Raw genomic sequence first — 24,757 nt, 5'->3', positions numbered from 1 at the left:
GTGCTTGCCAGGGAAGCACTTATTCCACTGAGCCATCTCCCCGGCCCCAACACGCACTTCTTGACAGCTATCTAGAAAGAGAGCTGCGGGTCACAAAGAAGGTACACATCCAACCTGAACATACACTGCCAAAGGACTCTGTGAAGTAGTTTAACAAGTTTTCGCTTCTCCCCACAGTCTCCAAAATTTCTTTATGTTACGTCTCATCAACACTTGGTATAAACAGTTTTCTAAGAGACATATTCTGATAGGTGAGTGATGACCCCTCTGTGTGTGTGTGGTTTTTTTTTTTTTTTTGGAACTGGGGATTGAACTCAAGCCCTTGCGCTTGGCAGGAAAATCTCATATATTGTTCACGTGTTGTTTTTTTTTTAATTTTATTTATTTATTTATGTGTGTATGAGTGTGTGTGTGTGTGTGGCCAGCTCAGCCCACCAGGGGGCGGGGCTGGCTGGCATGTGGTGCTGGGGGATTGAACCGCTGTCCCTGATGCTTTACTAAGCTTGTTCTAAAGAGGTGCTTTAGACCACTGAGCCATCTCACCAGCCCCTCACTTTTTTTTTTTTTTTGCAGAACCAAGGATAGAACTCAGATCCTTGCACTTGTCAGACAAGCGCTTATTCTACTGAGCCATCTCCCCGGCCTCTGTGTGGTTTTAACATCCATTTCCTGTTGACAAATGAGACTAATTAGTTTTAATAAACATATCGATCATTTGGATACCATTTCTTTGCAGTACAGTGACCTATGTGCTATTTTCCTACCGCCTTGCATTGCAGGGCTTGTGCTCACATACTGTATTCAAGCACTTTATTGAATACAGCCTGTTTACAGCCTGTTTACTTCACTGAATAAGTGTATTGCAGATACCGCCTTCCATTCTGCGACTTGTGCTGTTACTATTTAAATGGTGCCTTTAATGGTCATATATTTTTGACTTTTAGGAAATCTATCTTTGCCATTACGATAAATGCATTCGGTATTAAGAAGTTATTATCTAAATGAAGGTCACAAAGGCAGTCTTGTACATTTAATCATGAAAATTTATTGTTTTACTCTTCACAGTTACATCTGTAAGATATATCCAGACTTGATTTTTACAAGTGATGTGAAAGAAACATCAATATTTCTTTTTGTTCCAGATGGCTATCTAATTGATACATTTCCTGAAAACATTAAGTTTTGTCTATTGCACAACAAGGTAAATTTTATCCCAAGTGATTATGTATTTATTTCTGGGTTCTCTTTTATGTTTCATTTTGCTCTGCTTTCCACCAATACTTACTTCACTGGCTTAACTCTTATGGTTTGTGCTGATTTTTGATCCAGTAATATAAGCTCTCCAACTTTGTTCCTTGTCTTCAGGACCACCTCAGCTATTCTTTGTACTTTCTAAATACATGTACATTCTAGACGACCCTGATAATTTGCCACAAAACATGGTAGAATTTTCATTAGGACTTTGAATCTATAGAGCAACTTGCTGAAAAATAACTTTATGATATTGAGTCTTCCAATGTAGGATCATGGCATATGCTTTCATCTATTTAGATCTTCAATTTCATTCAACAAAGTTTCATGGTTTTCTGTCTAAAGCTCTCATACATCTTTTATTCAGTATACTCCTAAGTGAGCCACGCACAGTGGCACATACTTGTAATCCCAGGAGGTTGAAGCAGAAGGATCACTGCGAATTCAATGCCAGCCTGGGCTACACAGTGAGTGCAAGCCCAGCCTGAACTACGGAGTGAGACCCTGTCTCTAAATAAATAAACCAATCCCTAGATATCACTGGGGGAAGAAACATGTCCACAAGTCCTCTGCATCTTCTACAGAGAAGTGGGGCCTACCTCCCCTACACATGAATCTTCACGAGCCTTGTAACTTGCTTCACTCAGCAGGATGCAGAAAAAATAATGCAAAAGCTCAGAGCCTGGGCCACAGGAGATCTTGGAGCTTCTGCCCTGCGCTCCACCATGAGAAGAGGTGGGACTAGCTTCCCTGAAGATGTGAGGCCACGGGGGGAGGGTTCTGCGGACAGCCAGCAGTGACCACATGACATGCACGCGACGTCAGCTTGTGCCGCGCAGGAGCAGCTGAACACTGAGGTGCTGTAATCACATAAGCAGCCACCCTGCTAGGCCCTTCTTAAAGAACTGACCCATGGGACTGCAAACAAGTAAAACTGGACTTGTTGCAGACCACTAGTTTTTAGGGGTCATTTCTTATACACTAACAGATAAGACATAGCATCTCTTTTTTTTTTAATGTTACTGGAAATGACAGCCTTCAGTTTTTCTCTGTGACTGACTCTTGTATGTAGAAACACACAACTGTTTTTTATGTACAGTCACGAATAATTTTACCACACTCATTTAATCATCCTTATAACTTATTTCTACACTCTTTTAGATTTTCTAGACACAGAATCATGCTCTCTATAAAGAGTTTTAATTTTCCTTTCCAGTTCTCAGACTTTGCTTTCCTTTCCTTCCCCCTCCTCAGATCTTGCTTGACTTGCTGCACAGGCTGGGATCTTCAGGGTAACACCAACCAGAAGTGCGACGTGGACGTCTCTCCCTCGTGCCGAGGCAAAGCTTCCCAGACAGCGTGACAACGCCACTGCTCTCCCACAGGCACACCTTACTGGACTAAGGCAGCTCCCTTTGTAGCTGGCTAAGTGTGTATCATAAATGGACAATGAATTTTGTCAAGTCCTTTTTTGTTCATTTGAGATAATCCTATTTTTCCCTTTCATTTCGTTGCTGTGGTGAATTAGACAATTTACTAGCAAATGTTTAACTAAACTCATTTTCCTGGAATAAACACTATTTGGTTATATCACCCTTCTTATATGTATTTCTGCTTAATCATATTTTTTCAGATTTCTTTTGTGTTCATTAAAAAGTACTGTTCTATAGTTCTCCATTATTATTTGATAATTTTGTAAAAAATTACAACTTTCTGGTAACTTTCTTAAACACATTCAGTTATTTTAAATAATGTGTCTAAAAAATGCCGTCATTCACTTCACCTAGGGATCTATGTTTAGTATCTGTTTTTCTCTTAGTCCTGTCTCGCAGTAGGCTTACTAATTTGTGTGAATGTGACATTTTGTATGGGAATTTGCAGAGATTTGGGGTGAGTCTTTACCTTCTGCCAGGTAGTTACAGTGAGAATTATAATGCCTTAATCCAACCAAGGTTAGGGATTTTTCAAGGCTGAAATTTTTAAATTCTGGTCTATTTTATTATTGTAAGGTCTAAAATAGTCCAATAATAATATGAATCTAAGTATCTAAGTTGTAATATTATTAGTAATTAGCAATATTTAGCCTAATATTAACAATTAGTAGAATTACTAGCAATAATTAGTAGCAATATTCATTTAATATTAATATTAGACCTAAATTAGTCTAATAATATTAACCTAAATATCTACGTTTTGGTCTATTTTAGTGGTTTTCCGGCATGGCTCTTCTGCTTTCTCAAGTGAAAACCAATGCCATTCCTCCAGCTTTGGTCTCCCCTAGTAGCAAAGAACTTCAGAAAGGTTTGTTTAGTCCTTCATTTTTTATCTTTTATTCATTTTAATGAGAAAAAAAGATAAAATATAAATGAAGCAGTTTCAAAACAAGACAGTTCCAGTAATTAATACATTGTATATTGTTGTCTTCATAGTAGTTATTCAGAGGACAAGATGCAGACACGATATCTTGTCTAAACAATATTAGTACAAATCTTTCTTCTCGCTGAACTAAGAAAGTTGCTGTATATCTATCCTAACTTGTTTAGTTCTTTAGATGCCACTTGGTGCTTCGCTTCTCCCAGACTGGGTCACTCAGAAACTGACACAGGTCTCAGGCACCAGAGCCGCTCTGAACACTGGGGGTCCTTCCGGGCAGTCCATGCTCTGGGAGCTGACACCCCTACAGGCGCTGGCTCTCAGCAGCCACGAAATCTAACTTCTGCTTGACCAGCCCCAAGACACTGTCAAAACTCTTTGCTGCTGGTTTCTACCTTGCTTCTTCACCTTTCTGCCCACACTGCTTACAGATCAGAAAAAGTCTCGAGAAGAAACACAAACTAAAAGTCAGGCTCGCCCCACCGAGCAGCTCTCCTCTCCTAATTCTTGCCTCCTCCATCCTGGCTGTCTTGGTTGCTTTCTAATGGCTCCAGACTTTTTCCATGCTGACTTTTTTAAGTTCTACTATAGCCAGTTAAACATTTCTGAAGATGTCTCTCTTCTGATTATATTTTTATTGCACATGATTTAGAAGGTATGGCAAATCCTTTTCTTTATTGATTATCAATAGACTTCGTATGCTAATACTATCAGAAAATCTCTAATCCATTTTTTGAAAAGTATTCACTACAGGGTCTACAGGGTCTCACTACACAGATCAGACTTGTAGTGATCCTCTTGTTTTCAGCCTCCCAAGCGCTGGGATTACAGGCACTTACCACCATGCCCAGTCTTCTAATCCACTTGAATGTATCATTACTCACAGTGTCAAGAATAATCTAATTTTATAATAATCGAATTTCCCACTGATTTAAATTTTTTTTATTGTAAATTAAAATTTTATTTACAATTTAATGGTGTTTCTATTCTGTTTTGCATAACTCTCAAATCTTTCTGCATGCGTTTTCAGAGTCTACTTCAAATTCCTTTGGAATAAGAATACATTTAATTGAAATTTGGGCGTTGGGATTAGCTCAGTGGTAGAGCACCTGCCTGAGTTAATCCCCAACAGCTGGGTTGGAGGACTGAAATTAAGGAGAAGATGGAAGACATTTTCTTAAAAGAGAGAAAAGTTTCTTATGACTTAAAATTATAATATAAAAAGGCAACAGACTGATAAAATGTGAAAATAAAAAATCTAGTATGGTTAAAAGTACATACAAGCAAAATAAAATGACAAATACTTTCAAGTTTCATCAGAGCCAAAATTTCTATAAAAGGCTTCTAGCAGGGATTAAAAAGAAAACAATGTGGTACAAACCCGGACAAGTGATCTGACCAGACAATTCACAAAGAAAACACTGACTCTATAACATATTGGTTACAAGGGTGGAATTCAGAATAAGAAAAAACAGTGAATAAGACAGAGAAGCAACAAGTAGAGGAAGAGGAGATCTGCATGGACTGATGTCACGAAAGGAAGGTCAGAAATATGCAAAGGACTCGACATAGGTGGGACAGAAGAGCGAGGCCACTGGGTCTGCTGCCTCGGGAAGCCCCTCACAATCTCCTAATAAATAATTTCACAGTGAAGTACTTTAGGAATATACACACCCCTGATTAATTCTGCTTCGCAGTGTGTGGCCCCCTCTCTCATGTGCACACCTCTGAAGATGCTGAGTGATGTCTGAAGTGACAGAACTACTAGTACTCAGCCCTGCACGGGTACATTTTCACAACAGCAACTGCCTCCTGCGTAGGAAGCCCGAGAGCCAGAGGCTCACATTACTTCTCAGAAACTTCCCATTCCTACTTCGCCCCGGCCTCCCATCCTGTGGCGAGTGAAGGGACGGGGCACAAGGGCACCTTACTTAGCCAGGGTCTGCCACTCAGTTCAGCGTTTTGTTTTACCCATGCAACTCAGCACTACTTTCTTCTCAGAGAAGAGGAAGTGGGATTAAACACAGACTGAAGTCTGAAAGCTTTTTCCTTTTTTAACCTGACGTCTTCACTGCAACTAAGTACTAAAGAGCTCCGATGGCTGGAAAGGAAGGCTCTGAGATCTCCAAAGCCCTCACCACAGACACTGCCCCCTCCAGATGACGGAGGTGCTTTGCACCAAGCAAACACCCTGGCCCTCCAGTAAAAGTCATTCCTGGGCTTTGAGCCCTTGCCTCTGAAAAAGCAAGGCTGCGGCTACTGGCATGAGTCATTCTGCCACCTTCAGGTTAATCTAGTCAAAGGAAGAGATGAGAGGGAAAGAAAAAGCCATTTAAGGGCTTTTTCTGGTAGAAACTAAATGACTGACAAAATACAGTAGTATGCAAAGTTGTGCTTATTTGCTCAAGTGCCAGACAGTTTCCTGTTGTAAAATGGATGCTGGAGAAAGAAACACTGTGCTCGTAAGTTAATAAAAAAAGGAAACTCTATTCTACCTCCCTATGCAAAAACTGCTGACACCGTGTAGAGTTCACAGAAGAAATACCTGTGCAGAGGGTCTCAGCTCACAGGCTGCACCCTGAGCATGTCCTTTTCTTTTTCAGCTTACCCTGCACTAAACAAAACTGTCTGGCATTCATTCTTTAAAGGTTTATTTATGGTACATAGAGACTGTTTATGTGAAGCAGGCATTTGCCTATTTCCCTCATGGGACAGTGTTTAAAACTACACGGATATTTCCCTCTCTGGCACTTTCTGAGATACAATTAACAATACTAGATCTTTTTCCTTTTTAACAAATCTGTTTTTTATTTAGGGAAGGGAAGAAAAAAGTAAAGGGTCTGAAGTTTCCCAACAAATTATTTCAAGCCTTTGAGAAGACAGTTTTAGGCTTTTTAAATAGTGTCTTTGTTTGAAATTCCCCCTAACCCCCACCCTTTTGCTCTCTGACCATTAAAATGTGGGTTTTCTTCCAAACTAGATTGCTCAATTAAAGCTCTTCTTTTGTAATACCCCAATGCTCTAAATGGGAACGGACGGCTGTAGGCCACCTTGTGAAACCTTTTACAGGCTCCTGGACTCCTTTGATCTAAAAAAAAAAAAAAAAGCCCAAAACACACCTATAAGGGTACCTGGCATTTCAACATTGCTAGGCCCCTCTCCAGCATGTGAACTTGGAGAAGGGAGGCCCAGCGGGGGGATGCTGTGCTTTTGTCTCTGCATTTGTGAAATGAGCTATTACCTCCTCCTTCCTCCAGCCAGAGTCAGGGATCCAATTGACATAGCAGATGTGAAAATGCTTTGAGTCCTTCAGAACAGACACGGTATCTGGCAACAATGTACCCTCAGTGTAAACCTGAAGAGGCTCCCCTCGGAGATGTCTGACAGCCCCGCTCCTGGCCGGGAGTAAGGAGAATCAAGATAATTATCCCTTCAGTACTGAAGACATGGTTACCTTTTAGTCAGACTCTTGTGACTTCTGCTCAGGGAGAACACCCCATCTCCTAAGATACACTTTAACCATTATATATTCATCAAAAAGAACATATTGCCCTTTCTAAGAGCGACTAATAAAGGGATATTACCGTGTTAGGAAACTCTTTGAATAAATGACATTATCTTATGAACTCGACTCCACTAGGAGAACTCAAGACAGTCAAATGGTGACTTCCACAAGCTGAGAGCTTACCTCTGAAGCCTCAATCCCCAGTGCCCTGTGAGAAACATTACACTGTCACACTCAGTGTGCTCCACACACACTGCCTAACACGGCCGTGCCATCCAATTTGTTTAATAATGTCCCTTCACCGTGGTGCCAGCCGGAAAACCGGCTGTCAAGGTTTTCCAGTCTACCACAGGTAGCGCGCAGGTAGCATCCACACCATGTAACCAGGGCAAGGAGCCACTTCAGCTGCAGAGACTCATACTGCCTTTCAAGCGGGGCCAGCTTTCTGCTGGGAGCAATTTGCAAGGAATAGTCGGGTGCCTGTGTTTATTAGAACAATGATTTGAAAAACAAGAAGTCCTCAACTTTCAGGAAATGCTTGACACTGGTTTGCTGGGCAAGTGCCAAGGGTTCTGGGGAAACACACTTTATCAAATGAGCCCACTGCAAAGGGTCACAGAAGTCAAGTGGATACTTGTGGATATTAGCAAGACAGTGTTTCCCCATGGTTTTCCCCTCCATCCCATGCTAATTCCAAGTACCTCAGTCTCCGGGGAAACATGAAATTAAAGCAAATTAGACATCAGAGCGGTAGAAAGAGGCAATTACTCTGCACTGTCCTCAGAACGCTTCTCCCTGGCCCTGAGAGCTGAAAAGCTGTCACCCTGCACTTGCACCTCAGTGACACAGTCACATTTCCCTATCTGTGTCAAAATATAATCTGAGCCTGACCAGACTACTGTCGCATTACCTACACGTCTGTTTTAGAAGTTGTGAGATGGCAGACCACAGGTCACAGCAGGCCCACACATGTGTTTTGTTAAGCCTGCAAAGTTTTAAAAAAATAAACTTGAATTGGTTGCCAACGTTCAGAAAACCAGGAGATTCCACATAAAAATCCAGATTTCCGGCTTCTCTTTAAAAAATATGAAGATCTGGCAACACAGGGTTCACACTCCCTCCCCAGGATAGCAGGCTGGCGCTGAGCTGCACAACACACCAGCCCCCCAAGAAGTGTGCTTGTGCATGCGCTTGCCACGGTCCCCACACTGTCATTTGTGCAGCCAGAAAAGCCATGCAAGCATCAGAATCTGGGACTCCAGATTGATTACTTGTCTGCTCAGGTCTCCAGCTGCCAGTGCTCAGAAACTGAGGCCATCGTGTAGCTCCTGATGGAAGGCACAGGGCAGTGGGAATGAGTGGAAAATGGAGAACAGCGGGGGCTTGATCAACTGCGTTCAAGTACAGCAGTGGAGAGAAGCAGGGCCAGGGGTCCAAGCAGCACAGATGCAGAGTAAGAGCCTAAGACTAAGTAAGACTAAGGAAAGACCTTCTGGCCCCTGCCTGCTCCCACTCCTACCACAGCCTAACTACCCAGGCTTGTACAGCAGAACCATTTGAACTTCAATTTCCCATCTACCATACCAGGCTGTCTTTGAGGACTCACAGGTCAAAAATCCTCACAATTCCTTATGTTCTAGGGCCTAAGCACAATCAGTGAAAACAATGTAGACGTTAGCTGGACAGAGCTGGACTTGAATCCCAGGCTTCTCTCCTAAAATATATTTTAATGCTAAAAATGAAGATGATGCTCAGACTGCATCTGTTGGTGGTTGGCAGGTGAGGTCATATTTGGGTATGACACTTGTCTTTCCTGAGGTGGCAAGCATTCCTAGTGACAGGAACCCCAAGGCAGAAGAGCCTTGGAGGGAAAGAAAACTAAGGAGAGGCAGGTGACGGACATGAAGGAAGATCCTGTGTCAATCATGGTTTTGCCTTTCCTGGGTCTAGGAGTAAGCCAAGAGCTACAGAGAGAGCAGTTAGGTTTTACATAATTCTCTAAAGTTACTTCTTGATCTATAGCAAAGCCATATTTAAACATTAAACAAAAAGACATATATATGAGTCAACAAACCATCTAAAAAAGGAAACCTATGAAAATACCTGCTATGAATGCTGATGACAGACAGAAAAAGCAAGCAGTCAACACACTTATTCTTTTCTGAAGAAAGTCAAGCTTGAGAAAGACCTGAGGGCAGCTCACCTTGAGGTCCAGGGGCAGCTTGTTGGAAGTGAACACACTCAGCTTGATCTGGGGGATGCTGATCTTGAGATTCTCAAAGTAGTACCGAATTGGTGTTCCACCCTGCTCGACTGTCTTTTCATGGAGGTTTTCATCGTATTTTTCTACCTCTAGTGCAAAGGCAGAATTTTTTTAAAAAATCTTATTAGTCTCCTAGCTTAAATACTTGTATTCCCATTGAGAAATTCATCAAATATATAAACATCTCTTTAGTTTTTCAGAGATTAGTGATGTGTACTGCATCCTGATGTGATCTATCTATCTATCTTTCTTTCTTTCTTTCTCTTTCTTTCTTTCTTTCTTTCTTTCGAGACAGGATCTCACTATTTAGCTCAGGCTGGGCTTGAACTCTAAGTCACCCTTTTGCCTCAGCTTCCCAAGTGTTGGGATCACAGGTGTGTGCCACCATGCCTGGCCTGTTCTCACTTCTTTATAAAATCAGATCTGCTTCACATTGATCAAAAGGGTAGACTACTGTCAGGCGTGGTGACACATGACCACAAATCTCATCTATTCTGGAAGATGAAGCAGGAGGATCACAAGTTCAACCTAGACTGGGCAATATAGTGGCTTGACTGTCCCAAAATAGAAAAGATTAAGTAGATAGCTTAGTGTGAAGGCTCTAGGATCAGTCCCTAGTCACACACACACACACTCTCATACACACACACCCCAACTAGCTTGGTCTTCTAACCTGCGAGTTGATGCCATCTGGCAAATATCATCTTTAGAAAAAATAATCCAGGTGGGAAAGTCAAAGGTGACAAGTGTGTCTGCTGGCCACAGGCCTCCTACAATTACTGTTACTGCCTATGATATAGATTATTTAATTATTTCATAATATGATATCCAAATAAGGATTTGGAGTTGTGTAAAAGTGAACAACAATGAACAGTACCACGAATTAAATAATGAATCTGAATGAAACCATGTGTTCCAAAGAACTGGGCTGAGACCATTAAAAAAACATGGATAAAAGCAGCACCCTCCACACACGATGGATATCAATTTAAATAGAATAATAGAGACAGAGTTTTTAATCCAACCCATGAAGTAAGACTGACATAGCTAAAGCATAGCAATATAATCCTTGCACCTGATGCTGAACCCACAGGCATTTAGGCTGCTTTGCCTTAGATTCATGTGCCTTAGAAAGAAAACCAGAGAGACTGCACATATCCACTTAGCAACACACCTATGGTATAAGCTATTATTGATTCTACTTATAGAAAAACACTTTCGTAACAGAAACCTGCCTGTCTGCTTAGGAAATAGAAGGTGCTATTGAAAACAGAGGTGATCCCCTGATGAAAGACAAATAAGAATTTTGCAAAAGTCTAAATCTACTACATAATTCTTGGGGAAAAATTATTAGAGCAACTTAAAAGAACCCATGACCAATCAAATTTAAAGCAAAACTCAAAGACCTCAAAGCAAAATTGACACCTGACCAGCAAGCTTTCAAGTAGCTTTCATAAAATAAACGGACATACAAATCCCAGCCCGAAGCAGCATTGAACAGACAGGATATGGCTCTTAATCCCAAATGCTCTAACCCTCCCCACTTCTTTTGTTTTGCTTTTTGCAGTCCAGGGATTGAACCCAGGGCCTTGCGTGTGCTAACAGGCACCAGCTCTACCGCCTCATGATATCCTCAGCCAATCCCCAAATACTCATTAAGCTTAAAAGTAAATCTAGGATAAAAAGAACAGAAGTGTTTTTCTTGCATTGTACATACATTTGTACACACATCTGCAATCATTTTCTTCTCTAACATGAACAAACAAACACAAAAGTCTCTTTCTTATCATTTCTTCAGCTTACCCTATTTAGGCTTCAAAAGGCTAAGCATTATTGACTTCTAAGCTGTACATACAAGCCCTGAAAAATCCACTTAAAACCAAGGGCAAAGGCTATGATGAGGAACTTAACATGAGGAGACAACAGCTAAACTACTTCTGTGAAGGCACAAGGACTGCTACAAGCTTAAGGTCATCCTGGGCTGCAGAGTGATATCAAGGTCAGCCTGGACTACACAGTGCAACCCTGTCTGAAAAGAAAAACCAGCCTTCTGTAATACTGCTGGAAATGTTGACTTTTCAACAGCTTATTTTATATCATACTCCAAAAAGAGTAACCAGAAACCTTTATAATTACATTAAGGCACAAGGGTAAGGATGTCAAAAGTCACTAAATTGAGATTAACCTATTTTTTTCAACTAAACTAAAGGAACTGCCTCAGGGATTTCTGATTCTTGGTCCTGAGTCTGTTTATTAAACAAAGGTTAGACAACAAAGTGATTTGCTAAATGACTAACATCATTTCTGTTATACTAGAGCAGATGAATCAAAAGAATGCAAAACCCAGAGGAACAGCACACTGCTTACCGCTGGCTATTCCAGGATACCCAGGCCTACCCGGCTGCCTAGTTCCTGGACACGACTCAAATAAAAAGCAACACTATGGAAGCACAGCAGAGAAACCACCTCAGCAACCTGCTCAGACTACAAAGTAGAAAGGGAGCCCGCTAAACATCCAACGGTTACCTGTTTTTACAGATTAAGATATACCACCCATGGGTTACCTCCAGATGGAAACATCAAACACTTAACTTTACCTGACTCTGCTTGATCATAGCCAAAGAAACTCAGCAGCTTGAGGAGCAGTTTCTCTTCAATTTGAACTGTGAATCTCTGAGCTGTGACTAACAGATGCTAGAGAAAAAGAAAGTCCAGAGTGAGCAACAGAGGAACTTCCATTTGTACCATTACAAAGGCCCCCAAAGAGTCAGATGCAGTGAACCCTGCAGTCCCAACTCCCTAGGAGCCTAAGGTAGGATTGCTTGAGCTCAGGAGTTCAAGACCAGCCTGAGCAAAATGATGAGACCCTGCCTCACAAACAAAAAAGATTAGGCCCCAATGACATATTCTTTACTCATGTGATTTAATGATAGTGCCAAATTATCTCTAGCTTTCTTCTCTTTACTCTGTTACAATTAACCAAAAACTCCAGATGTTTAGTAGGCAATTCACCATCCTGTTGCTTGGTTTCCAAAGCAGCTGGGTCGCATTAGTCAGGATTACAGTTTCAGACCCCCTGTGGTGGGTGAGCTTTATGGAAATGTGCTCGGCCGGATGGCAGCGCGTCTAAGGAGCTGCATGACTGGGCTCATGGCTGACGGCTACTGCCAAGCACGGTCTCACAGGCAATGGTGGTAAAGGGCCAGAAAGATGGGAAGCACCCTTTACTTCACTCCTGCTTCTGCACTTTGCTGTTGTAACAGCAAGCACAGACATGGAGCCCTCTCCAAGACAGCATTTACCACTTCTGTTCCAGCTGCTTTCAGAACATGGCACAGTAGCTTACACACCAGGATGTCTATGCTAAGGTCAGACCTCTTACATGTCTTTTCCAGTGTCTCCGGATCTCTCAACTTTTAAAACTACATCTGCACAATCTAGACCATGCCACACTTCAGTGCAGAGACTGGACTCTGAGGAATAAAGACCATAGCCCCTGTGAATTCAGTACTATCAAATGGTCACCTGCAAGGTCAGTGCAAACCCAACTGTGATAACAAAGCGCCAAGGAAAGGAGTTCTGGTCCACCCTCTTAACAGCATACTAAGCCCACAGGACCTAACTCTAGGAGCTACTTCCCCAGCATCTGCACAGCCACGCTGAGATGGGGCTGCCAGAGAACAAACTAGCCCCCCAGGCAGCGTGGCCCTGCCCTGCAGCCCACCTTGTAGATGTTGGTCAGCGCGCTCTTACTGGGGAACTTCACCGCATTGACCTGCACGGCAGGGCCGGTCTCCACGACCTCATTCTCGGTGCTCAGGGGAGTCACGTACAGCATGAAGGGCTGAGTGGTACCGATGAGCTGATTGTCCACCTGGAATACAAAAGGGCGCAACAGGAACAGACCAGCTGCTAAGTGTTCATGTTCTCGTCTGAGTGATGACTCAAAGCATGAGGTTCCCCAGAAAGTGGGCTGCTCATTCTACTCCAGCTCAATAGCAACTGAAGAAACACATCAGCCCTGACGACCAGCAGGAATAACTGGAGGGTAACTATGGAAGCTAGACGTAGGCGAGTGCTCCACTAGGAGAGCAGACGGGAAGTTGTCCTGCCACAAAAATGGTATGTGTGAGGTGAGGCATACACAATTACCTTAATTTAGCCATTCTACAGTAGACTCAAACTTCAAACACCATATTGGACATTTTTATCTATAAATTTAAAAATTATTCACAGAATTGAAAAGAAAGGCATCATGTGCGGATGGCCTGGCAGGCAGGACTCCAAGCACCTCCCGCACACTCCCTCATCAAGTCGCATGACATAGAGGACATCAGTTAGTAGACTTGGGGTTTTGCTGAAGTTTCCTCAAGGAAACTTCCAGCACGTTGCCCCATTTTATAAACAAAACTGCTGAGAAGAGAGGCCCTTGCTTACACAGATCAATGATAAAACTAGAACCTGGGTCCAGGTCTGCCTGTCCGAGCCTGTGCTCTTTACTATGCTATGGAAACCTCTCTCCTTCCAAATTCCATGAAGAACATCAAAATTAGAGAACCAGTAGCTCACATGGCTATTAACCGGGAATGGTTCTCTGTCCTGAAGCCAACTACCTCCTCAGGGATGCTACATTAGGCCAGTGGGAGTCAGATAGCTGGATTCCCCTTGCCCCAAGGTCCAGCACAGAACAGGGCTGCATGGAGACGTTTACAGCCAAGGAGGCTCACGGCAGGGCAGCCACTGCTGCTTTCTGCTTCACACCAAGATTCGCCCTGGGAAGAAGAAAGCAGAGAGACCATCTGCTGGGTACCCGAGGAAGAGCTGGGTAGGCAGTCTTCACTCCCCCACCAAATCCTTGCTACCACTGTTACAGTTTGTGTCTGGATGGCCACTCAAAGACTCATGTTGTCATGGGAGTGGGGGTGTTGGAGGTGGCTGAATCTAGAGAGTGTCTGAATCTAGAGTTGGTTCACTATCTGGTGCTGGGATTGGGGGTGGAGTGCCACACCCACCCTAGGGCTGCATACATTGTAAGGGAGGGAAAGAGGCTTGCTCCTCCCCTTTTGCCCTTACTGCTTTTTATCTTCTGTAGTTCCTATAGCCAGGAATGGTTTCCCCTTTGCCAGGCCACCCTGCCCTGGAGCCAGCTTGATTATGGACTGAAGCCTCTACAACTGCGAGCTAAAAACCCTTTCCTTCCTTAATTTTGGGTGTCAGGTATTTTGTTTCAGCAATGAGAGAAAAGTAACTAAGAAGCACCCCGTCATGAAAGGTATTCTACCCATTTTATACACAAGTAAATAGACAGAGAAACTCAGAAATTACTACATCACATTCACATGGCTAATATGTAGAAAAGACAGGGTTCAGATGCAGGACCTCTGGCTCCTTTGCCCTTTCCATGGTGTCACATGGGCTTACATACAGCAGCGCCACAGCAGCTGGCATGCACATCCCTTCTGTGAGCTCTCAGAGTACAGAGAGAAGGGTGAGAGGCCCCGACAACCTTTTCTACCTCCATTCCTGCACAGCAGCCAAGGTGATCCTATTGATCAAGCCATAATCCTTCTCCTTCCTTTATATCCTGCAGTGGCTTCCCTTGCTCTCAGGATAAAGTCAAACTTCTCACCAGTCTCCAAGGCCTGCCTGGTCCGGGTCCTACCAAATGTCCAACCTCATCGTGCACCAGTCGCCCCCAGGCCTGCTGTCATCCACACACTACCTCCCCCCTGCTGTTTTCCAAGTGGGGTAAATCCCTCTTCCTCAGGGGCTTTGAGCCCCGCTAGAATGGTTCTCCTAGGCCTTCTCTACGGCTTGTTCATTCTCTCCCCCAGGTTCGACACAGCTCAGCCCATACAACTTCAGGGAGCTCTCAGGACACCACTGCCTTCATCCTGCACAGTGACTATCACTGCTCTGCGCCGCTGACTTCCTCCCAAGGCACTGAGCTCCAGGCGAGCAGGAAGTCCACGTTCTCGGTCACAGCAGCATCCTCAAAGCCCACTAGGACACACCCGATGCTCAGGAAGAATAGGCGGTGAGTGACATAACCTGTCCAGTTCGCGAGCTGGCACGAGGATCTCACCTACTCTGTCCTCGGCACTGTCCTTTCACCACATGTCAGACACAGGAGGAACACCCCTAGCCTAAAACTCTGCAATCCTAAATGCTCCAGAATCCAAAACGTCTTCAGCACCAACACGACACTGCAAGGGGAAAACTACACACCATGAAACTTTGTTGTTTGTTCGTTTGTTTGTTTGTTTGTTTGTTTTGTGGGTGTTTTGTGGGGGGGGGCCAGCCCAGCCCACCAGGGGGCGGGGCTGGCTGGCATGTGGTGCTGGGGATTGAACTGCGGTCCCTGTGCTTTGCTAAGCTTGTTCTAAGTAGGTGCTTTAGACCACTGAGCCATCTCACCAGCCCACACAATGAAACTTTGTTTCATGTACAAAAGTACTAAAACTACTCTACAGTTTTCTTCAGACTATTTAGAAAGAAGCATAACAAGCTGCATGGATAGACATAGATCCACTCCCTAGTATACATCATATATATATATATATATATATATATACACACACACACACACACACACACACAGTGCCTGCTGCTCACACAAGGCTGGGAACTGTGTTTGTTTCCCTCAGGCAGACTAAGATTTACAGGGACCCCGAGAAGACTCTTGCCTCCATTGTGAGTAAGGCGTAGACTGCTCTGGTTTTGCCAGGTGAATCATAAAAGGGAGTACCTGAAAGTGTCTGCTATTCCAAATAAAATAATTCTATCCCTCCTCAAAGCTCAGGATGTATTGTAGTACTAAATACTCAGCACCCAAAAGGGTAAAGTTCACACACTGACATCCTGTCAGAAATTATCAGTATGTATAGGAACCAGAAAGCATCTGATCCTTTCAGATGCATAGGTGCCTGTTCCTTTTTCTATAGCAAGACAGAAAGTCATGGGTCACCTACCTCTGTGTTGCCTTGACTGAGTTACCTGTGTGATTTATGTACCAACTACTATATTCAGAATTATTTTGGATATATATATAGATAGATAGATATAGATATAGATAGATAGATATATACATATAGATATATAGATATAGATATATATCTATTCCAAAAATAAAATTTTAAAAATCCAAAATCCGGAATGTCCCAAACATTTCAGATAAAGCATACTCACACTGTTCAAGGTAACTGAGGATTAGTAAATGCTCCATACTCCTACTCAGTGCCAGTTTTCCCTGGGCATAGAACCTAGGTTTTCTGGTTTGTCTGTCTGTCTGTCTGAGATAGTGTCTCGCTATGTAGCCCAGCCTGATCTCAAACTAGCAGTGACTGGCTTGCCCCAGCCTACCAAGTGCTGGGATTGCAGGTGTGCACCACCGTGCCTGGCTTTCCATTCTTAAAAAGTTCTTTCTCACAGCACTGCCACAACAGTAACCCTTCAAATCTATTCATCATCTATTACTGGCAGCACATCAAACCAAGAGGTGAACAGTTTAAAATTTAATTAAAATATGAAGTTAAAGAAACTACAAAGAACTAGCAAATGAATATTCTCTATAAAGTCAAAATACACAGCACAAAGGACAACAGCAATAAGACACTCAGCTCCTATCTGTCCTCAACAATACGACATGATTAGCCTAAACTATTTGCTATTTGTGGTACAAGATACAAGCAAAAACTGTTCTGAAAAGGTTTCGGCACTGCCGATCTGGCTGGAACTACGTAACACATTTAGGGAGGAGGAGGAGCTGGGCCTGCCCCTGGCATCATGCATGCATCCGTTTGTTCTTTTTCTCCTGATGAGAACAGTTTGGTACAGGCTCATTAATTTTCTCTATCTTCTTGAAGAATCAACTTTAGATTTCACTGATTTTTCTCTTCTAGCTCACTGATCTCTGTTGCGATCTTTTCAATTTCTTCTCTTCTGGGCTTTATCTCCCTTCTTTTTAAAATTTCCTAAAGAGACCCTTCTTCTCTAATGGAGTATCCAGTGCTATAGATTCCCCTCCAAATTGCCCTTGTGCATTCCACACACTTGAGGTGCTGTATTTTCACTTAACATACTGTCTAATTCTGTTTTGATTTTCTCTCTGATCTTTGAGCTATTTAAAAGTATACTAGTGTCCAAATGTTCGGCGATTTTTCCAACCACCTTCCTTTTATTTTTCTCTCTACTCTACTTCCACGTGGTCAGAGAGCACGCTGCGCACAATTCCAGAATGGCAGCTTCCCCCAGTTCTCAGGCCATTAAAGAGGGTGCTCCCTATCTGCTCTTGGCATTGTCCTCAACACGAAATCGGTGGTCACCCTTTTCTTCACTGCTCTCTACATAACATGTCTTTTTTCCCCTCTAGCTGCCTTATCACTGGTTTGAGTAATCTGATTATGATCTTCCTGGGCATTAGGTTTCCTCGATAGCAGCAGAGGATGGGCTCTAGGACTTCCTATACATACTAAAACAGAGACATTCTACTCTCTTATATATAATATGATGTAGTACTTGTATATAATTTACAGATAGCCCCCCAAATACTTAAGTTATCTCTATATAACTTCTAACACCACTTAGTTGTTATATCGCATTGTTCAAGAAATAACATGGAAAAGGTCTTTATGAACTCACTCTTTTCTAAAATAGTCTTGAGGGGAGGTTGTTTGAACTCTCAGATGTGGCGCCCAGGAATGTGGAAGGCCAACTGTAGTTTCCTTCAAGGCTATGTATTACATCCCATCCAGAGCAATTTTCATTTTATTTGAATCTCCAGAAGTCTGCATGTTTTTATCCTTTCCAGACCTCTGCTTAGCTTTTGCACACATGGAATTTCATCCATGTTAACTGTTTTAGTGTCTTTTGAAATCCTGACACCTCGGTCTCCTCACCACAGAGTGTGCTTTCTGGTTCCTATACATACTGATAATTTCTGACAGGATGTCAATGTGTGAACTTTACCCTTTTGGGTGCTGGGTATTTTGCACTGCAATACATCCTGAGCTTTGAGAAGGGATAGAATTATTTTATTTGGAATAGCAGACACTTTCAGGTACTCCCTTTTATAATTCACCTGGCAAAACCAGAGCATTCTACGCCTTACTCACAATGGAGGCAAGAGTCTTCTCGGGGTCCCTGTAAATCTTAGTCTGCCTGAGGGAAACAAACACAGTTCCCAGCCTTGTGTGAGCATCAGGCACTGCACCCGCTGATCCTTTCAGATGCATAGGTGCCTTATATGGATCAACAATCTTAGCAAAGAAGCAAGGGGGACGCTCCATACGTCCCTCAATGGGATCTTCTTTCTCCATCTCTCTCCTCTCAGGTACACTGTCCTACACAGTTAGCTGCCTTGATCTCTCTGGACTCTTGGTCCTGCTTTTTCCCCAAGTCATGTACTCGTCAGGGCTCTGCATTTTCTGTTCCTTTTTCTATAGCAAGACAGAAAGTCATGGGTCACCTACCTCTGTGTTGCCTTGACTGAGTTACCTGTGTGATTTATGTACCAACTACTATATTCAGAATTATATTGGACAGAATAATTAATGAGACACATCTCATTTCATAGGATGACTTTTTGAACATCACATGATATTTCTTCCAAAAGAATAAATTATTATTAGAACACCAAACATTAAATCTGTTTGGGTGTTCAGTAAGAAAATAGGAGATAACAACCCTGAACTTCCTCCCTTACCTGTACATCCTGTATGCTGAGTTCAAGCATGTGACTGGTTGCCAGTTGTGTGTAGTGGACATTGATCCCTGTAAGACTTGCAAAAACCAGTTCTTCTGGGACTTTATTAATTAAGGACACACCAATTCCACCTTCTAGCCTCACAAGCACCTAAAAGGGAATCAAAACACAGCCCACTGATTGTTTGAAATATAGTTCTTGGGAGTACAAGGAAGCAAAGAGCTCTAAGTCCCTCTACTCCTGACTCCAAGTGGAAGAAAATGACTGAAGAGAGTCCCGCTATCATCCTTTTGGTTCCAATGCCATCACCTCGCTGGAACCTTTGCTTTCTTGGTTTACTCCACTCCACAAGAATTCCAGAATAATGCTGATAAGTCTAGCAGAGAACTGTGGACAGCCTGCACCACAGGAAGGTAACTGGTGGGGAATCTTTCTCCCTATCTGGGATACAAGCTTGTAGTAGGGTGTTCAAGGTACTTCCACAATACCTGAAAGAGTGCTTCACATATAGCCATTTGATTTTTAAAAAATCATTAAATAAGTACCAAGTAAATGTGCCTTTTCAAGTTCTTCTTTTATAAATTTCTCATTATCCAAAATATTATATTTTAACATTTCAATGCCAAAAAATGAAAAAGGAAGAAAAAAATAGTAGAGGTACCTGGAACAAAATAAAAAGCCTAGTTTTCTTATTGCTATGGCTTATATCTAGCTGTGCCCACAAAGCCTCACGCACTCGTAGGTGCAGCTTTGGAGAATGGCTGGATCGTGGGTGACACTGGATGGCAGGTAGGTGGTAAGATACTGGACGAGTGTGCACGGATTGGTTCAGCATAGTTCTGAGTGACAGACTTACTGAAGGGTGAGGCCCACCGTGGGTGCCAGTGGTACCACAGTAGGCTTGAAGGGAAAAAGGAAGGCAGCCTCGCTGCTTCCTGCCTGCCATGCCATGGACTGCTTCTCCCCTGCCTGCCCCTCCCGTGTGCAGCTCTGCCTTGGAGCCAGTTGACTATGGACTGAAACCTCTACAAACTATGAACTAAAACAAACTTTTCCTCCTTTAACTTTGTGAGTGTTGGGTGTTTTGTCCTAGCAACAAGAAAGTAACTAAGCACTTATTCTTTAACTCCTAGTTAAATTCAAATTGTCTAGCTTGTGTCTCTTTTTGTCACTTTACAGGAGCAACGTTTGCTGCACTTTGATTCCACATAAACTTTAGCTATCACTTATATAACACAGTCACATATTTATATTGTAATAACAGTAAACACAGTCAATCAAAACCCATCATTAGAATTTCAAAAAGAAAACAGAAAACCACAGAGCAAAATTCTCAAAAAAGCAATAATCAAGGAAATAAATACCAACATTAAAACTTACTTCCAATTCCTGCTCTGTATCTGGATTCCTTAGTTTCTGCAGTTCTTGCTCAGTAACAGGAGGTTCATCCACTTCATATGATGAACGATCACTTTTCCTCTGGCAGAAATCTGTTATCTGAAGTCAAAACTCCACATAAAGAGGACGCACACATGCACACTGAAATCCATTCTAACCCATGCCAACTGTGTAGGTCAAAAGTCATTATATGGCCGGGCATAGTGGCATACAACTGGAATCCCAGCTACTCGTGAGGCCGAGGGAGGAGGGTTGCAAGTTCAAGGTCAATCTGAGAAACTCAGCAAGATGCTATCTCAAAATAAAATTTAAAAACTGGATGGGATGTAGCTCAGTGTAAGGTACTTGCCCAGTATACATGAGGTCTTGGGTTCAATCCATAGTCACATACACACACACAAAAAAACCCATACTATTTGTCCAGAAACCTTATGGAAGTCAGTGTTTCCAAAGCACTATGGTAAGATTTATGTAATGATGACATACATGTGGTTCTAAGCCTACCCAGCAAACTTCCACTGCAGACCTTGAGAGTCTTGCACAGGGTGAGAATTATAGCTTAAGCTCGTCTCCTGGTGACCTACAATTATATCTCAAGTTAAAGCACGCAAAACTCACACTACACTAACTGCATTCTTTTTTTTTTTCTTGAAATATGTATTTGGTACAGGGTCTCACTACACAGCTTGGACTCAGTGATCCTCCTGTCTTCAGCCTCCCCAGAGCCGGGATTACAGGCATGCATCGCCATGCCGGAACTTGGTAGGCGCCTCAGCATACCTGGGGGCAGGGTGCGCAGGGCCGGCGCAACATGCAGTAAGTACGGGGTACATTCATTTTTTTGCCATCAGCAAAGATAGCTTTTTAAAGAGGCTCTATGGATTGTGATACATTCACTTGGAGAACTAACTACTACATTCCTCATGCTCTGACTGATTAAGCCACATTTCTTCTTTGCACTTAGGATCCCTATTTACTTTGGGGCACCTTCATCATAGAGTAACTTAACTCAGAAAGTCCCCAACCCACTCCTCGCTTCCCCACGAATCTTCCCTATGTTCATCTCCCAGTGACCTGGACTGCCCTTCTCGCTGCCCATGCTGGAGTCTGGGAGGCCAGCCTTCAATCCTCCCTCTTCACCATCCCCACGCCCGCTGCATCCACCTCAGGCCACTCTGAAATGAGCCTCCTTCCCATGTTGCTCCCTTTCCTCATGCCACATTGTCACTTTTTCTCCTCCAGTCACCATCATCTCTCATCACTGCAAGAAACGCCAAACTGTTGTTTGTTAACCTCCACTTCTGCCCCACTCCAATTGTCTCCCATGCAGCCAGAGTGCAGTAACAAAAACCTGATCATGCCAATCTCCAAATCATTGCACATATCCTATGCTTTATGATACAATGTATATATGTCTTGGGCTTTTAATAATCTGGCCCCTGCTTATTCTTTTACCATAATTATTTAGTACTAATGTTATATGCCAACAGGGCTGGGGAAATCTCTCTCTGACCTGCAGGCCTTCACTAACCAACTTCCTAAATACTATAAAATTTACTTATTATGTCTATTTCTCATTCACTGCCCATTTCCCTCAAGAGTATCAACTCTAAGAAGGTAGAAAATTTTGTCTACCTGTTCATTGGCATTTGCTTGGCACCTAGAACTGTGCCTGCCTCTATAACTGCTTGCTAAGTAACTGCTGGCTGAACGTGCTCACTACTGAGAGCAAAGCCCCCTACCTTTCCCTCTCTGTTTGGTTAAGCCTCCTCAGTGAACTTTCGTGCACGGCTTAAGCACTTTCTCAGAGGAAGCTCACCGGACCTCCAAATCCAAGAACACATACCTCTACGACGGGCTAATCGCGGGGCCTGGGAAGGATGGAGAGGCACGCCAGTGCCAGCTCACCTGCAGTGCTCTCGTTGGCCCATCTGGGATGACTCTGATGGACAGCATTCCAGAGCCAGGCCTCATTTTTTGGTTAATAAATTGCTGCTCAGGTGGAACTGGCCCCAAAAGCTCCATTGATGTGTCAGGACCAAGAACAACTTCAGCTCCATCGAACAAACCAGAAAGTCCTCCTTTGGCCTAAAACACATTGGAGTAAAGACATAAGAAAAAGCAAAGAAAGCAACTTCGATAACACCACCTAGAACAGTTTACTAAACTTAAATTCTCTTTTGGAGACTCATGATCAACCTACAGAAAAACATCTTTTTTTGTTCAGCTCTACAGATGATTAAAAAAAGTACAATTATATAAGTAAAATACATGAATTTGGGGATTATAAATACCTATAGTAAGAGACAATTCTGTGAGTAAAGTATCTTGGTTTTATTCAGCCATGTAATAACACCTGGTCATTAAAAAAAAAAAAATACTTTTAAGAGTAGCCAAAGGAAGCTCTGTTTCTGAGTACCCTCATTAGGACTCCTTTAAATACCTGAAATATTCTCAAAATAAAACAACATTACTATTATTCAAATTTCTAATAAGAAGAAAATTCTAGAGTTGAAAACCTCCCCTACCAGGTCATTGACTGAAAAACCAACCCAAATATTCCAAAGTTGGTGCCTGCTCTAAAACGGAACACAGTGCTGGGCAGAGTGCCAGATGCCAGCCTTTGGAGAAAAGCGCATTCTCCCTGTAGGCTCCAAATGAAGCCTTGTCTCTAGGACAAGGCCTGTGGGAGTGCTTCAGGCCCAGAGAGGACAAGCACAAAGAACATCTGAACGCTTTGCTGATTCTTAAACATTGAATAAAGAAAAGGAAACCCTGAGCCGGGTTTGTACAACACGTTTCAATGCAGGCGAAGCTCTTTATGACTGTTGTAAGTTTAGAAAGTGCATACACAACCAAAGGAAGCAGTGTCAGGAAATACTTTAATGCCTTCAATTACTTTATGCAGCATAGTAAGTCTGAAACAAGCTCATTTCCCTAACCAAAACACAATCTGCTCTGCTGAATACTGTTATTATGGGGTCATTCACAAGGAAAGAAATAATGAAATAAACTAAAAAACAAAAAACAGAATGGGATTTGGTAGAAGGAAAATACTCCAAGAGAAGTGGAATTACATGGGCTTTGGAAATAAACTGGAAGTAAAGTCAGGGTCAGACCCGGAACCCACCAATTATGACAAGCCCTCTTTTGCCTCTAGCAACTGTATTGCTAATTGAAAATCACAAATCCATTCCAGATGTGTGCTTTCCTATAAGTAAGCAGCTTGTCTTTGATGAAAAAAGCTCAGGGCAATGTAGATAAAGAAAATAAATCTCACCAAATAGCAGTCAGAGGCTCATACTACAATTACCCTATAGGGAAGGACAGCCTGACTTCCACCAGAGACAAACACACTAACTGTTCTGCATCAAGGGCCTGATGTTCAAGTATTTATTTTTTTGGGAAAACCTTAGGCTGAGGTAGAAGGGCACACAGTCACATGTGTTTTTTGCTATACTCTTAAACCTCCTGGTCCCCTCTGTGTGTTCATCTCAATGCACAGTCTCTCTCATTCCAAGCCTGATACTAGAAAGGACAGAAATATCTAAACTTTGGACGATTTTCCAAAAAGTTATTTGCTTATAAAGTACCTGGGAGTTTAGTATGAATAGATTGGCTGAGTTGAAGACAGCAAACTGTCTAGCAATTTTGATTCTGACATTTGCTACAATTAAATACTTATTTGTGTGCCACTAAGAATTCAGAAATAAACAGAATCAAGAGCATGCAGAGGCCACGAGTGCGCACCATCTCCTACAGCGCATTAAAGAGGACTCTGACATTAACATCTTGGGTCTAAACTAACCATCTAACTCAGTGTCCAGCAGTTAGTAGATATTTCCCTTTCCTTCTTTTAAAAATAACACAGGCAATTTATGTCATCAGAGAAAACCAGATGAACCAACAAAAAAACACCCCATACCCAAAGGCCCCAATCCTAACACCTCTGCTGTGCACCACCTTCATGAACACTTGCCCTGCAAGTGCACAACACGCTTCTTGACAGTCTAGAAGCAAAAATGCAATGACAGAGTATGTACTACTTGATGATCATTTTTTTCCCTTTAACAGTATTTCTGTTTAATCTTGTCAGCAATAAATATTTCCTTAGGACATCAGTCTCAGTATTTTATATTATTATTTTTAATTTCACAGTGTATATTTGCTATACATAGCGACGATGTGCAGGTTGGAAACTGATGCGCACACACATCACCCAGTGGTCATTTCAGCTCCCTCTGGCCTCTCCACTCTCTTCTCT

At 42.6% G+C, this 24,757-nt stretch overlaps 1 protein-coding gene across 7 annotated transcripts in view; it reads right to left on the bottom strand.

The window, feature by feature from the left end:
* Window positions 1-24,757, bottom strand: part of Vps13d (vacuolar protein sorting 13 homolog D) — a 262,979-nt gene that overhangs the window by 89,409 nt on the left and 148,813 nt on the right. For all 7 annotated transcript variants that reach the window (XM_004639663.2, XM_004639662.2, XM_023699490.1 and 4 more), the window contains 6 exons: window positions 22,402-22,581; window positions 20,476-20,592; window positions 19,096-19,245; window positions 13,117-13,266; window positions 11,990-12,086; window positions 9,333-9,481 (listed from right to left, as the gene is read on the bottom strand). In XM_004639663.2, the coding sequence (XP_004639720.1) occupies window positions 9,333-9,481; window positions 11,990-12,086; window positions 13,117-13,266; window positions 19,096-19,245; window positions 20,476-20,592; window positions 22,402-22,581 (843 nt within the window). The remainder of the gene's footprint in view (window positions 1-9,332; window positions 9,482-11,989; window positions 12,087-13,116; window positions 13,267-19,095; window positions 19,246-20,475; window positions 20,593-22,401; window positions 22,582-24,757) is intronic.

The sequence above is a fragment of the Octodon degus genome, unplaced genomic scaffold (genome assembly GCF_000260255.1).
Source record: "Octodon degus isolate 3935 unplaced genomic scaffold, OctDeg1.0 scaffold00113, whole genome shotgun sequence".
In the NCBI taxonomy this organism is placed as follows: domain Eukaryota; kingdom Metazoa; phylum Chordata; class Mammalia; order Rodentia; family Octodontidae; genus Octodon; species Octodon degus.
This window is presented reverse-complemented; position numbering and strand designations above follow the sequence as displayed.